Source organism: Pezoporus wallicus, unplaced genomic scaffold (genome assembly GCF_028554395.1).
Source record: "Pezoporus wallicus isolate ANWC-B61680 ecotype Strahan unplaced genomic scaffold, APGP_CSIRO_Pwel_v1 contig_13721, whole genome shotgun sequence".
Classification (NCBI taxonomy): Eukaryota; Metazoa; Chordata; class Aves; order Psittaciformes; family Psittacidae; genus Pezoporus; species Pezoporus wallicus.
This window is the reverse complement of record NW_026640870.1, coordinates 614292-628531: the sequence shown is the minus strand read 5'-3', so window position 1 is coordinate 628531 and position 14240 is coordinate 614292. Positions and strand designations below refer to the sequence as shown.

The window sequence follows — 14240 nt, the reverse complement described above, 5'->3', positions numbered from 1 at the left end:
AGGAAAGAACAGGAGAGAGGAAGGAAGGGTAAGGAAAGTCTGTGCTATTATTAAGTTTCTAGGGCAAGGCAATTCACTCTGTTAGAAGTTGTATGCTTCTGCACTGGCACTTGGTGAAGTGGTGTTTTTAGGGTAAGTCTGTAAATGCAAGGATTTTTCCCTGCCTTACACCTACAAGGGTAGGAACAGAGAAAATGAACAGAAAACAAGTTATAGAGCAATTATGTAGCTGAGTAAGGGCTCTGCAGAAATTCTTCAGGTCATAATGCGATGCTTCATTTAGTGACCTTGTGTAGGGAAGGGTAGACTATTAGGGAGTCATAAGACAGATTTAAGCAGAGGGTTCAATGGGGCAGATAGATCCTCAGTAATTACTGTGCTCTGCTGCAGGATTTCTTATGTGTGGGTTTGTAATACTGGAAATGGCAGCTGAAGCATATTTATAGTGAAGTAAAAGCAGGCCTGGCTCAGCTTCTTCACATGGGGGGTTGGGGAGAGCTGTTTCTTGTGGCTTTTTCAGGCTTTTAGCAGTGAAAAAGCTGAACTGAAATGTGTAGGAAAAGCAGGCTGAAGGGGCAGTGTGTGGCTGTGTGCTCTATTCATGCCCTTATTGTTCCTGGCAGACCCTAGGGTGCTGTTGAAGGCTTCCTGGCATGGTGAGCTTGCCTTTCATGTTTGCAGAGTTTGATTCTTCTTCTAATTGAAGTGGTTTTTACTTATATTGAGCATAAATCTTGTTGTGCCCCCAGTGGATATAAGCAGGTCATTGGCTTTCTCCCTTCCATTTGTCACCTCTTTAGTGCAAGGACAGATGCTGTCCCAGTATGCTTCCTCCTTGCGAGGTGCTCCTCTGGTCTGGGGGCCTGATGCTGAAGAAATAAGGGTGAGGATGCTGGATGAGTTCATGTCCTCCCTGTTGCCAAAGTTTGGGCTAGTAAGACCTGCAGTCAGAAAATGGAAGGCATGTTGTCCTCAAGTCTAATCTAATCTTCGTATGCTAACCAAAGGAGGTGGTTTTGGGGGTACATGTTTCTCTTCTGATGCTTTTTGTAGTCTTTCTGTTGTTATAGAAGGCTTCTGTTCTCCATTTCAAGCTCCTTGTATATGAATTCAACAGGTTTCTCTGCTTCCTCTATTTCTGCCCCAAGGACAGGTAGGGTTATTGAGGCAAGCTGATTTATTGGTGCTTTGTACAGTGAGGGCTTCATGTTCCACAAGGGTCCTGGGCTGAGAGGGATGTGCAGGAGAGCTGATGCCCTCAAATGCACTTGGGGTTTCTAGCAGCTGATGGAGCTTTGTTGTTTCTTTGTGATACTGCTCACCGAAGGCATTGGAAAAACACGACAGATCCCTGATGGCTTGTTTCAAAGCAAGAAATGCATAAATGCCAATTTAGGGGAATAATTGGAAAAATAAATACAAATTAAGCTTGTTTCCTTTTCATTTAGATTTCAGTACTCAACTCCCACTTTCATCTCTTCAAAGCTTAGTTTCCAAGCCACTTTTTGCTGGGGAAAAGAAGCGAATTTAAACTCCATGCATGTAAGAGAAACCATGGCATGTTGCCTGCATGTTGATGAGCACCTCTCAAATATTTATGCTTTGGATTTGACTCATTGAACTTCTCTGAACATGGGTTCTTGTCCCAGCCCTTGAAACTGGGCAAACCTGATGGATGCATTCAAAAGGGAGCAGGAGGAATGTCTTTTTGCATTAAGATTTTAAGAGTTTCCAATTCTTTCCCCCAAAGAGCACTGCAGGCTGAGATTTCCTGTTCTTTTATGCGAGAAATGAGCAATTTGAAGAATATTTGTAAACCAATAACCTTCTTATTATTTGAGAGCTTATTCTGCACCTGAAACCAATGTGGTTTACTTTTAGGTTAGATTTAAAGAAGGAATTCTTTACTGTGAGAGCGGTGAGGCATTGGAACAGGCTGCACAAGCTTCATCCCTGGCAGTGCTCAAGGCCAGGCTGGATGGGGCTTGAAGCAACCTGCTCTAGTGGAAGATGTCCTTGCACATGGCAGGGGGTTGGAACTGGAGGAGCTTTAAGGTCTTTCCAACCCAAACCATTCCATGATTTACCTGCTTGTGCCACAGTCATGAGCATTTTGAATGTGCCCTGTTGCTTCAGCAGGCTATGTCTAATTGTATCTAGGTGCTATGGAAATGTGTATATATAGTGCTATTGATGGATGGATGGATTTGTGCTTGCTTCCTGGTATAAATTAACTTTTCCAACCTCATTGCAGGTTGGATATAAACACATTCTGGGTGTGTGTTTTCCAGCACTGTCAGTAAACTCCAGAGGGATCATTATTTTTCCTTTATAATTATAGTCAACTGAGGTGGGAGTGGGTCAAAGCTGTGTTGAAACCACTTGATAGGTGAGGGAAGCTCGACAGCCCTGTGACTGCATCCATTTTAGCAAGTAATGCCTGCTCCACCCCAGGCACCTCATGAAATCCTCCACCAGTGGTACCCTGTGCTCAGAGCATGACTTTGCAGCTGCAAAATCTGTGTCTGAGTGGGGATGATTAAGAATTAGGGATAAAAGAGAGGAAAAATGACTTGGAGCTCTCAGATGTGATGTAGGGTAGGGAAAAACAGTCAGCAAATGCTTTGGCTGAATCCAGTGCAGTGGCAAGGTCTGTGCTGGTGCATGTGTTTGCTTTCAGAACTAAGTAGTGTGCAGCAAATAAGCCATGCAGCCATTAGGGCTTTTTCCATCACCCTAATGGAAACAGCTGATTAGGAAGCTTTTTTAGGAGAGTGAGAAGGAAATGCCGTGCAATGGCCTGACCTAAGCAGCTGGAATAGATGATGACAGGTCAGTGGAGGATCTGCATATGATGCTCTTGGGAATGCTTCTTACAGCTATGCAAGCTTCCCACTTCTCAGGATTGCTGGCTGTGATGGAAGACAGAGCAAAGGTGATGTTTTAAGGCTTATAGACCCGTTTTGAGTATGCATTTACTTTGCAGGCAAGCTACTTAAAAGTTCCCCCAGCAAGGGGGCATGAACTTCTGTCTTTGTATCCTGATACTTGGTGATGGCTGTTTACTGCCCTGCAAGGAGAGGGGTTGATGCCAGCCTAGTTTCTTGAGTCCTTTGGTGTTAAAGTAACTGCAGTTGCCATGCGAGTCTGTCAATATGGGACTGGATGTTCAGTCGAGTGCTTTTAGCCCTCTACTGTGACAAAGCCTTAGGAGACAAGATAAACAAAACCAGGGTACTCAAAGCAAGATCTTTATTTCAGCTACTTTTCCAAACAGCTGTGGGTGGGTGAGGTACAGCAGTGAAGCAGTTTGCCTTAGCAAGAACTTGTCATGTATGCTTCATACGAATGGCCTGGGATGCAAGCAAGAGGCTGGGAAAGGAGGAACTGGGGGACATGATGTTTCTTGCTCCTGCATGGACCTTTTGACTGTTATGTCAGTCATTTTTTAGGAGGAAAGCAACTAAATGGCCTAAAATATCACTGCTGCAGGAAAGCACGTTCTTTCTTTCCAGTTCCATTTTCCAGAAATGAGGCTGTTGTAAGGTGGGAATTTTCAGACATGAGCATGGCCTCAAATTCCAGCTTGGCAATGAGCACTCTGAAATTGGATTTAAGGCAGGGCCTAGAGTTTCCCTTAAAATGGGAAATGCCCACATTCCCAGGCATCTTGTATGCTCTTGTGTATTGGTAGCAGTACAGAAGTCTAGCAAACTATGTCCCTTAGAAAAAGCTTTGCCAGATTGCTATGCTGTTACTTCTTCACTCCTAGCATTATGCTCTCAGAATATTACATGAAAAGGAACAAAAATGTAACTTGGGGTAAATGCACTGTGCAAGATAACGTTCTTGACACTGGTGAGTTCTTGCCTACCTGAGTGGAGCAGACCTGGTGTAGGTGCTTATCAGCAGTGCTGCGCACTGCAAAGATACTTGAGCATTGTTGTATGAGTAGCAACATCCCTTAACCAGCACCCAAGTAACTGGTGTCTGAGGAGGATCCTTAGATATAATTAAAATGTCTTCTCTAAAGCAGAGCAAAGAAGTTGAAGTTTTGCTACTAATTTAGCAAACTCTTTGGGGATGTTACTGGGGACCTGTATAGGGCTGCAGAACCGGGGCCTTCTGCATGTGTCTTCCCCAGGGTACGTAAGGCACTGTCAGTACTTGAGTAACTTGCATCACCTTGAAACAGTCACCTCCATCCATACACGTGCCCCTGGCATGGACTGACAGCCCTAAAGCAGGCCAGGAGGTCTGTGGGCATTCCAAGTGGAACTAGACATATGGGCTTCTAAGAGGGAAGACACTAATGTATCTGCCAAAGCTTTGAGCCTAATGCTGATGAATGGCTACTCTACAGCTGGCTTGATTAAATAGCCATTGAAGATAATGTAAACATCAGACTCCTCACTATAGATGGCATTTTCTCTCTCCCGCTTGAACATCCTCACCCAGACCTCATCTCCTTCCTGCAGGTCCAGCATCAGGCTCTGGCTCTGCATGATGCTCCGGTCGCTGGGCTGGGCATAGAGGATGGCCACCTCTTTCTCATTCTTCATCAAGTGCAGGTAGGTCTCCTTGAAGTTCCAGGTGTGGACATTGAGGCTGAAGTAGTAGATTCCTGCCACGTAGCAGAAGAACTTCCCCGAGAACATGTTGAAGTGCTTGTAGAGGTTCACAAACTCGGTGTCAAAAACGACTTGCTGGAAGTAGTCTGAGCTGTGAAGGGGTTTTCTCCGACCCACTGAGAATGCAGCATAGAGCTGCTTGCAGGAATGGCCTTGTGGGCCAGGCTGGCCTTTCTGTCCCTTCCTTCCATTAAAGCCACGTAGCCCTCTTTCTCCTTCCTTCCCAACTGGTCCAGGGTACCCTTTTTCTCCCATTTCTCCCTTCTCACCTGCAAGCATGAAGGAAAACCTAGTCAAACGCAAGCATGTGAAGTCCAAGTTGCAAATACAGACATCCTGCTGGAGGCAAACAGCAAAGCAACTCCTAAAACACTGTTTATCCAGCACAGATATCTGGAAACATTGGTCAGACACCAGCACTTTCCTGTTTCTTGAAAGGATAAAAACGCCAGGGGAAGGCTTAGCTCCACTGAGCTGTGTCAGTGTTCAATAGCAGAACTTCATGCCCTGACCAGATGGGTTACATGAATCCAGTGTTCATGACCCCAGCTGCTTAGTGCAGGGTTTATAGCATTAAGTCATTGATTTTTTTGAGCTCGGAATTGGGCCTGGTCAAGGTGGTTGGCTTTGTCTGATCTGTGTGCTCCCACTCACAGGATTCCTGGCACATCTCCCATTTTGTATAGATGATGTTTGTTTGTCTGCCTCAGTGAGATACAAAATATGCAGAGGAAAAAGTGAGTGAGCATCTTTCCTGGTTTCTAAGTCTACTGTTCAGTAATTCCATGATGACCTTTGTAAATGTGTTTTAGTGAGCTGAGCTTCAGTGATTCTGGGTTTTTTATTGTGGATTAGAACTTTTTGCCAACTCTTCTGCTTGCACACATTTACAGCCTGGGTAAATAAAGTGGATGAGTTTTTTGGTGTAGGGAGGAGCAGAGAATACAAAATGAGGGTGAGTAAGTAAGATACAGGATGTTATCCCAGTAGTCAGCTCTACCCACCTTTGAGGATGGTGATGTCTATAGTGGGCTGGACTTTGGGTACCGAATAGGCGCGGTCACTGCTCATCCTTGTGTATCGTGAGGAGATGATGGAGATGGGCTGCTCTGAAGGCCCACAGCATCTCACACATGACAGGCGCCGTGGTTCTCCTCTTGGAAGACCCTTTTCCAGCGCAGCACCGACATTCACAGTGGACACCAAGAACAGGAGAAGCACAGGGCTCATCTTCAGCAGAGCCAGCTGGACCAGGCAAAGGAATAGACATTATTAACACAGTGATTCAGATCAGAGCTTCTGATGGGCCATCTGTTAATGCTACCACAGGGTGCAATTCTTCTGATTAATTATTAGCTTACCCTGTAGTGGCGCCAGGAGACACCAGGTAGGAAGGGGGCCCCACTGTGTAGTGTTTACAAGCAATGGAGAAGGTAATCCCTGCCTCTCATTACCTGCAGTTGAAATACCCGACAAGGGACGCCAGGTAAACAAAAGGGGAAAACCAAATCACAACCTGCTGATATCAGAAGGTAAGGCTGAGATGCTTGGAGCTGTCATAGCGAGCTCTGCTCAAGGCATGCTCGCTGCCCAGCTGCTCTTGGGCCAGCCCTTGTAAAAGGTTCTGTTGGTTACTACATCACCATCCTGAAAAACTCAATCACATGCAGAAAATGGATCTTTATTTCAATATTGAGCCTAAACATGTTGGTTTGGTTTGGTTTGGGGGTTCTTTGAGGGAAAATCTGGAGGGAAATGAAACTAAAAGGATTCAAAAGCACTTCTCTTTAGCCTCTCACAGCTTCTTGTTGATAACCTCTTTCCAAGGTGACTTCACCAAGCAGTTTGTGGCTTTGTTCATACTCGTGTGGTCTTCCCATCAGATTTTGCTTACTTTTTCCCTTTTTATTATCCAATGTTCAGAATGGAAACCCAAATAGCTGCAACAACCAGATGAAACTCAGATTTGCTTTGCGTAGACACTGGGTTTTGAGATAATTTCACCTGCTACTGGTGAGCTCTGAAGGCCCTGAATACTGGGTGAAATGAACAGAAAGGAAATGTTTCAGGCTGTGCAAAGGAGGCGAGTTTTCTCTAGCTCTCATCAGCCTCCTTCCTAGGGAGGGATTGGAGCAGGAGATTGGCAACTGCCCCCCTCATACCATGTATAATTAGTGTCATTCTACTGATTGCAGCGGTGTTTCATAGGAGACCCATTTTGGACCAGTGCTTTTTTGGGTCTCATCCGAAGTCTGATTAGTCAGGTGGACTCTTGCTGACCTCAGGCTGGGAACAGCTTTTACAGCTCCTTTTCTACCCACTCTAATTCCTGGAATAGGTGAGGATGGCAGTAGCTAGATGTGACTTCAGAAATAGCTCGGTGAACACACGGGTCCCATCTGCAGAGCGTGGCAGGGCATCCTGTGCCTTGGAGCTCTGCATAGGCTTTGCTGGGCACAAAATGGACCCACTGAGTAAATATGAAAAGCAGGTGTTAGTGTAGGCAAGGTACTTGGAGTGTAGCAGCATTCTTAGGAGACGTTTTCTTCTAGTTCTTACCTGCCCTATAAGACCTGTTATTCACACATTTTATTACCTGGTGTAATCCAGCTCCCTGGAAACCTGATGAATACTCATTAGCAGCAACATAACTACTTCCCTCCTGACAGCAGTGAAAGTTCTTTCATCAAATCTGTCATAACTTGAAATGATCTTTCTTATCCATAATGGTACCTCATTCTAGGTGCAAGTCTGAGGAGGAATCGATGTTCCTTTTATATCAGTGGTTAGGGCCTGAATTTCATTTTCATTAAGTCCTTTTTAATTTTCATTCCCTTCTTAAGCCAACTTTGCGCTACCAAACAGGAACAGAAATACACCGTAAGTCTAAATGGAGAGCAGGTCATAAATAACCAGTGACCAGAACAGAAAGTTTCCACTGCAAACAGCTTTTGGGGTGTGCATGATGCTTCTGGGGTCTTCTCTGCAGTGATTTAAGTTTGTGCATGTACAGAATGGTCTAAAGAAAACCCAAAGTTCACTCCGAGCTCCAGGCAATCAGGGACAATATATCCTCTTTGGGACTAAAAGCTATTTAATCCTCAGGAGAGTGGGTAGTCAATAACCTGGGGATAAAGTACAGGGCAATTGATTACATTATCAGAACATTAAAACCGGAGGATGTAATTGCTCATAATACCTTCATGAAGGAGAAAGAGCATTCATTAAGAGGGGTATTCATCATGGGCAGAAGGGAAAAGGATTCATAAATATGAAGAAATTACATTTTTATAGGCCATTATTCTCCCTTTGACTTTTCTGTCTTTAGAAGAGACTTAATGGGAAGGGGGAGGAAGTCAGGGTGAAAAATCAGTGTCAGATTGCACGCATTTCGCACTACAGTAATGCAAGTACCCATTGAAGAAATTGTGGCCACTTGCATGGTTCATGAAGAGCAATTACTCAAGTTATTGGATAGGAAATGCATTTGGGCAGGGGGGAAGGCAAGTGATGCAACAACCCAATCCATTCACACCCACACCACATTTTCCTTCAAAAGTTAGTGAAGTTAGTTCACTGATGTGGCAGAAATGTGGATTTGGTCGCAGTATCTGCAGTTGGGTAACACCTTAATGATATATGTGAATAAGCAAGAGTTTCAGATGTGTAGTCTGCTCAGAATGGACAAAGGACAGGAGAAGCAGTAAAATAAGAGGTGGAGAGAAAGGAGTCCAAAAGGACTGCAAGAAAGGAATGATGTATTCAGCGGTATGGGACTATGTTTGGAAGACAGCCAGTACAAACCAGGGCATCAGGTGAAGGAGAACCTCAAAGCTGAGAAATTGAATGTGCCAGAGGAAAGGAAACAAGATCTTGTCAGTGTGGAGAAAAGAATGATTTGAGCCAAATTTCAGAGGAGGAGCAAATATAACTAGTGGTGGTGAAGGCAAATCTGACGCTTTAAGACAAAAGATACAGAAAGGATGAAGCTCAGAATTTAAGATCTGTAAGGTAAAGCAAGAGGATGGCTTTAGCCATTTGACCTTGAAGATAATTATTGTGATCTTCTCTTGTCAAACGTAGCAATGATGAAGTTGACTTCAGCTGCACAGGTTTATTGTTGGGAGCCAGCAAAAGAGCTGGGCTTTGCTGTGCTATGGCCATGACTTGCCAGGCACAGGCTGGGATGCTGCTTCTGCACATTGTTCAGATCCCCACACCAGAGGGACATCCATCCTTCTTCCCACCATGATCCAGCATGCTGGTGCCTGAAATGATGCATTAGTACTGCACTGGATGCCTCAAGGATACAAAACTGAATACATTCCTCTTGGTCATCCTTCATGGCACCTCTGTAGAACTGGACAGGAGCATTCTGAAAGCAGCTGGAGGTATAAATCATTGTCTTCCATAGAAGGGACCTGCAAATCACAACCTGCTTCAATTCAGGAATCTTGGTTTTCCTATTGGATAGGAAAACCTGGAGCTGCTGACAGCCATGCAGACATCCCAATGGCTGGGGGGAAAACTGGTCTCCTGTCTTTGAGAACTTTGCAGACTGTCAGTGTTTCACTCGGGGACAAGAAGAGGATCTCCAGCATTCCTCTCTCAAACCAGCTTTTCCAGTTCAGCTTCTTTGGCTCTGCTGTAGCTTGGTTTTATTTACAAACAGCTGATTGACAATGGATGAGCTTGAAGTGCTTCCAAAGCTTGGAGTGATATGTAGAAGCATGTAAAGTGTTTTGATGCTTCTGATGCTGCTTGCAGAATGCTTGTGAAGCAAAATGAACACACTCGCTGGTTGCAATCAGTAGTGTCAAGATGCATTACTCTTCCCATAATATCTGCAAGTGGAACCACGATGGTACCCAGCAACCAAGCGTGGATTTAATCCGATGCTAAGGAAATCCTGCATGTGCTAAATGGGCAAATTGGTCTTTTGGGCAATATTTTGGCAAACAAAATGAGGATTTATCAATGATGAAATGAGATGCATAACCCTGATGAAAAGGCAGCTAATTTCAGTGTGTCTAGGTGATGAGGCTGGCTGGTGGTTGTGTTCATTATAACATTGGAATACATGTTGTTGTTGGAGAGGTGTTTAAACATAATGAAAGGCTGCTTTGACTGAAACCATCATTTAGCTAAAGCTTAAAAGCATCTGTTTGCTCTTTCTGTCCCTTTTTTCCCCTGTTCAAAATATTACCCAAAGGACTTGTTTGTTCAGGTACTTGTGTGGCCCAAAACAAGAAGGAAAGGCAAGTGAAAATAGCAGTCTTCTTGCATTAAAGTCAAGCACTCCTGTTTTTCAGACCCCTTTGAAAGGGGCATCTCTGTCTTTGAGTAATACAAACCCCATGTTGGTTGCTGTCTCAAAGTGCTGGTGAGGATGCAGCACCCAAGCCAGGGGCACTGTTTTCTACCACGCTCAATCCAAGACACAACAGATGATTTAATACCATATATTTGCTCTGCGCTGACCTTGAAGAACCCCAACTTAAATGTAATCCATCAAGCTTTTTATCTACACATTTTTCCCTGTTACGAATAACCTGCCTCAAAAGTGTTGGTTTTCCAGTGACATTTGACCTTCCTGATGCCTGCCAGCTAAAAAAGCCAAACTCCTCCCATGCAGGGCTTTAGAGATGCCACAACCCTTTGCTGGAGAAGGGCAGAAACCACTAGTTCTAGTTCAGGAGTTAAATGATGTGATTCTTTCTTCTTGTGTGTAACTTATTACAATATATGTTCTTGACACTATTACAGCTGGAGAGAGCACCTTGATTGATTTTTATTTGGCTCATGATTGAGTTCAATCTTATAGCTCGAGGTAGACAGCTTATGTATGAGGTGCATTTGCTCATGCAAAGCTTTTTAATCATTCTGTGTACCTGCAGGATTTTAACACTTTGCTATAAAGTAATTTATCTTGGCAGTAGAAGTGATAAGAAATCCTCATAATATCTGTAAAACCAGCAACTTGCTCTGCACACAAGGGAAAATAAGGCAAAGGAAGAAGGCGAAGCTGGATCTAAAGGTTTCTGTGTGGTGAGCAATGTGGAGTTTACAACCTGAACCTTCACCTTGGCCAAACCTTGTCTGGTCCGTTCCACTGCAAGCAGCCCCTGTGGGATGTATAGGTCACGTCCAAGGTACAGACCTACCATGATCTATCCTGCCTGTGTTTTCACTGGCTACAGTGGAACTGTGTCCTCGCCTTGCAGGGATGTTCAATAAATAAACCCCATTCATAACTGTGCTGAGCTCTCGCGCTGCGATATTGGGAGTTCGCGCAGCAGAAATTGCTCTTGGATCCCTGAGCTGCACTTTAAATTTCTGCTAGTGCTTTCCTTCTTCTTATTCCTAGGGCTGCACTGAGCAAAGCAGTCTATGACTACCCTTGCTTTAAATGCACTGTGCACAAGGCAACACCAGCCGCTGCCCTTTCTAATCAGTGATAAATCTGGGCCTGAAAACCCAGGAGGGCAGTTAAGACTAAAACTGTTTTTGCACCTCGGGGATGGAAAACACATGGATGTGTCAGCCACCTCGGCTTTGTTCCAGCCATGGAGAATGTTCTGGCTTTTTACCTTTTGTCTTCTTTCCAGCCTCATCCTCCTGACTGCTCCAGAGCTCCTTGATCACCAGCAGCAGGAAATGAAGCATCGTTAGGGTTGGGTTTGTCTGGACTCAAACTTCCTCTTGGAAGTGACTTGCTTGGGATTTGTCTTAATTTCTTCCCCAGGAGGACCTAAAGTTTCTTTGAGCAATTTATTGTAGAAAGCCCAAAACACTGCAGGAGCCTGTGCATTTTCCAAGGTAAAGCTGTGGCAGCTCAGGGGTTCCTTTGCCCAGCGGGCAGCTCCTCTCTGACACTATTCCATAGGGATGCTTCACTCGAGCTGAGCATCAGGAGCCTGTCTGCAGCCATGAAGTGACTTCAGGGCTTGGAGACAAGTGTATTTGGATGTCAAAAAGCTATGTGGTTTGAAAGTTTCCACTGTCTGTAGTGGTTTGCAGATGACCAATGTTAACGCCCTCTTGTCCATGGTGTTTATACAAGGCACTGAAGTGATGAAGAGGAGGGATGGAGAGGGCTGCCAGAGCCAGCCCTGGGTTGGTTTGAGCCTTGCCAGATCTGAGCAGGGCAGGAATGGAGGCAAAGCCAGGATCTAGCCATGGAGAGGTCCAGGGTGTTTTTGCTGCATCCATATTTATAACGGCTTGGGTGCACTCTTGGTCAGTGAGTTTGTAGCTCCATTTCTAATTAGATGCTTTGGTTTTTGTTTTCTGGTGCTTTTTTAGCGTGTGCCTATTTCCAGTGTGGGTGAATTGCCCTCAATTCCTCTGTCCCCATGAGCAGCGGTGGCTCATGTGGTTACCACGTGCTGCCTCCAGCTGAGATTTCACCGATCAGGTATGGCAAAAGATAAGCATTCCAAGCAAACATCTCTTCCTATTACCGACACATGCATGGACCTGGGTGTTGTATGGATTTAACGCAGTCCCCTGCAGACCCTGTGGGAGGAGAGGCTGTGCCTGTTTGGAAACAGGCACTGGGTACCCGCATCTTTGCATGGCACTGCCTTTCCTGGTGTGTGACAGGGGTTATCACGCTTAGAGCAAGGGTGCTTGTTGGTTCCAAAGCAAACAACTCTCCTCTCTCCTTCTTATCCCTGCCTGCAATTCCAATGCCAGGAACATGCCTGCAATGTCCTGGAAACGGCCCTGCTCTGGGCTGGGTGGCTCCTTGAAAGCAATCCCATCTCTGTGGCAAGCCCAGGCTGTGATTCAGCCCAGCGCTGCTGAGGCATAAAGGGAGTTACAGTAAGTCATTCCCAGGGCAGCTTCTCTGATAGAGCAGCTCACTCTGATGAAGTGGATGGCTCCCAGCCCTCCTCACCCTTCCCAGAGGAAAAGCAGCTTTCCTCTGCAGCTTGCTGCTGTTGACTCAGTCACTCCGGGAACTTGGATTTCTGTGTGCTGAAATAAGGCAGCAGAGATGCTCCTGCAGCGGGTCCTGTCCCAGCTGGCTGGATGGGAGCACCAGGACGTGGGTGCTGGCAGCATCAGGATCATCCCATCCCGGCATCGCTGCAAACCCCTCAAGAAGCACATTGCAAAGGGCAATGATGAGGCTGGAGAAAGAGAATGCCCTCAAAGTCTCCCTGTCTGTGGAAGATGTCAGGAACTGGCACTTTCCTGCCCTGGGCTCCTGCAGCAGAACAGGCACCATCCCCATCCCACTGCTCAGCCACAGCTACAAGCAAAATTGGACTAGGAGAAAGCACTCCAGAACGATGCTACGGGTGGTTAATGGAACAAGGGATGTCAGTAGGAACAAATCAAAGCCAGCTCAGCAATAACCTGGCCTTGCACCTTGCCTGCTGCAGGGAAGCACAAAAAGCAAGACAAAGCAGAGCACCTCTTTCTGTGACTCACCCAAGCAACCTGCTTCTGCAGGTGGGAACACTTTATCTCCTATAGCCATAGTATTTTCTCCCTCCAACTCATTCAGACCCATTTAACCTACCTTGTGACTCAGAACCCCCGTCTCTTACTTTCCTTGCTGTTGCTTAGCAGGATGCATAATATGAAAGCTGCTGTTCATTCAGGTTCTTGACTTCCCAGTAGCTGCTGCAGCTTCCTAGCTGGAGTCCAAATGAAACACTGAAAGTCAGTCCTGCTCCTTACTGAAGCCCAGCAGCTGGGTTGTTTGTCAAAGCAGGGTTTGTTTTCTCTTGCTCCTTTGCTTGCATCAACTCGTGCTGGGCTCCTGTGCTTTTGTCCCGCTATAGCTTCCTCAGGACTCCCAGCCAGTCCGTCACGTTGCACCGTGCCTCTCACAAGGATGGAAACGAAGACCAAAAGGAATCTGTGAATAAAGAAATGTGTATCGAGAAAAGCACAGCCCCAAAACCACATCCAGTGTTCCAGCCAAGAGGGAAAGCGCTGGGATCACATGGAAATAATCCTGCTTTGGGTGATTTCAGCAGCTTTCCAGGCAGGAGAAAAGAGAAACAAAAATATCAACTCCACACTAAAATCTCTGGCTTTTGTGCATGAGGTGTAAAGGTGGCAAAAGCCTCTTGAAGGGGCACAGTGATGGAAACTGCCCCTGCAGTGGTGCAGGGGGAAAGTGGAAGTGAGGATGGTGCAAGTCCCTGGCTCGGGGCACAGTAGCACTGCACCAGTGATGGATGATTTCAGTGGCCATGCTTCCTTAGCTGACACTGTACACTTGCTCCCACATTGGTGGCTTTATCTAAAACCAGGTTTGGGTTTTTTCCTGCTGTTGTTGGTTTTACGGAGGTTTTTATTCCTTTTTTCTGTTTTGCAAAGCCTCCCATTGACTGTAAAAGAGGAATTTAGAAGGGATGGGTACTCCATGCAGCATGAGCTCCAGCATCATCCCCCCGCTAAGATTGAAAGCGAAAAGCACTGCTTTGATTGCCCTAAGAACATCAGGAGGGGAAAGGTGTGATTTGTCCTCTTGCAGTGCCCTTCCCTGTTGCAGGTCACAGCTTAGTGCTTTAAATACTCCTCCCCTGCAGTCCTTGTGTGCTGCCCTGCCCTGGCCCTAGCACTTCCACACCCCACCAGTCCATG

General features: G+C 45.8%; 1 protein-coding gene across 1 annotated transcript; it reads right to left on the bottom strand.

The window, feature by feature from the left end:
• Positions 1–3851: 3851 nt before the first annotated feature.
• Positions 3852–13495, bottom strand: LOC130605426 (complement C1q tumor necrosis factor-related protein 1-like). Its single transcript, XM_057420875.1, has 3 exons — positions 13165–13495; positions 5636–5876; positions 3852–4900 (listed from the first exon to the last, which is right to left on the bottom strand). The coding sequence occupies exons 2-3, from the start codon at positions 5859–5861 to the stop codon at positions 4353–4355; spliced, it is 774 nt and encodes a 257-aa protein (XP_057276858.1). The 5' UTR covers positions 5862–5876; positions 13165–13495; the 3' UTR covers positions 3852–4352.
• Positions 13496–14240: the final 745 nt, after the last annotated feature.

Excerpts from the sequence above, each read along its gene's own strand:
- LOC130605426 (XM_057420875.1), bottom strand. The coding sequence starts at position 5,861 with ATGAGCCCTGTGCTTCTCCTGTTCTTGGTGTCCACTGTGAATGTCGGT. Across the intron at positions 4,901-5,635 it reads AGACATCACCATCCTCAAAG|GTGAGAAGGGAGAAATGGGA; the intron begins GTGGGTAGAGCT and ends TCATGCTTGCAG.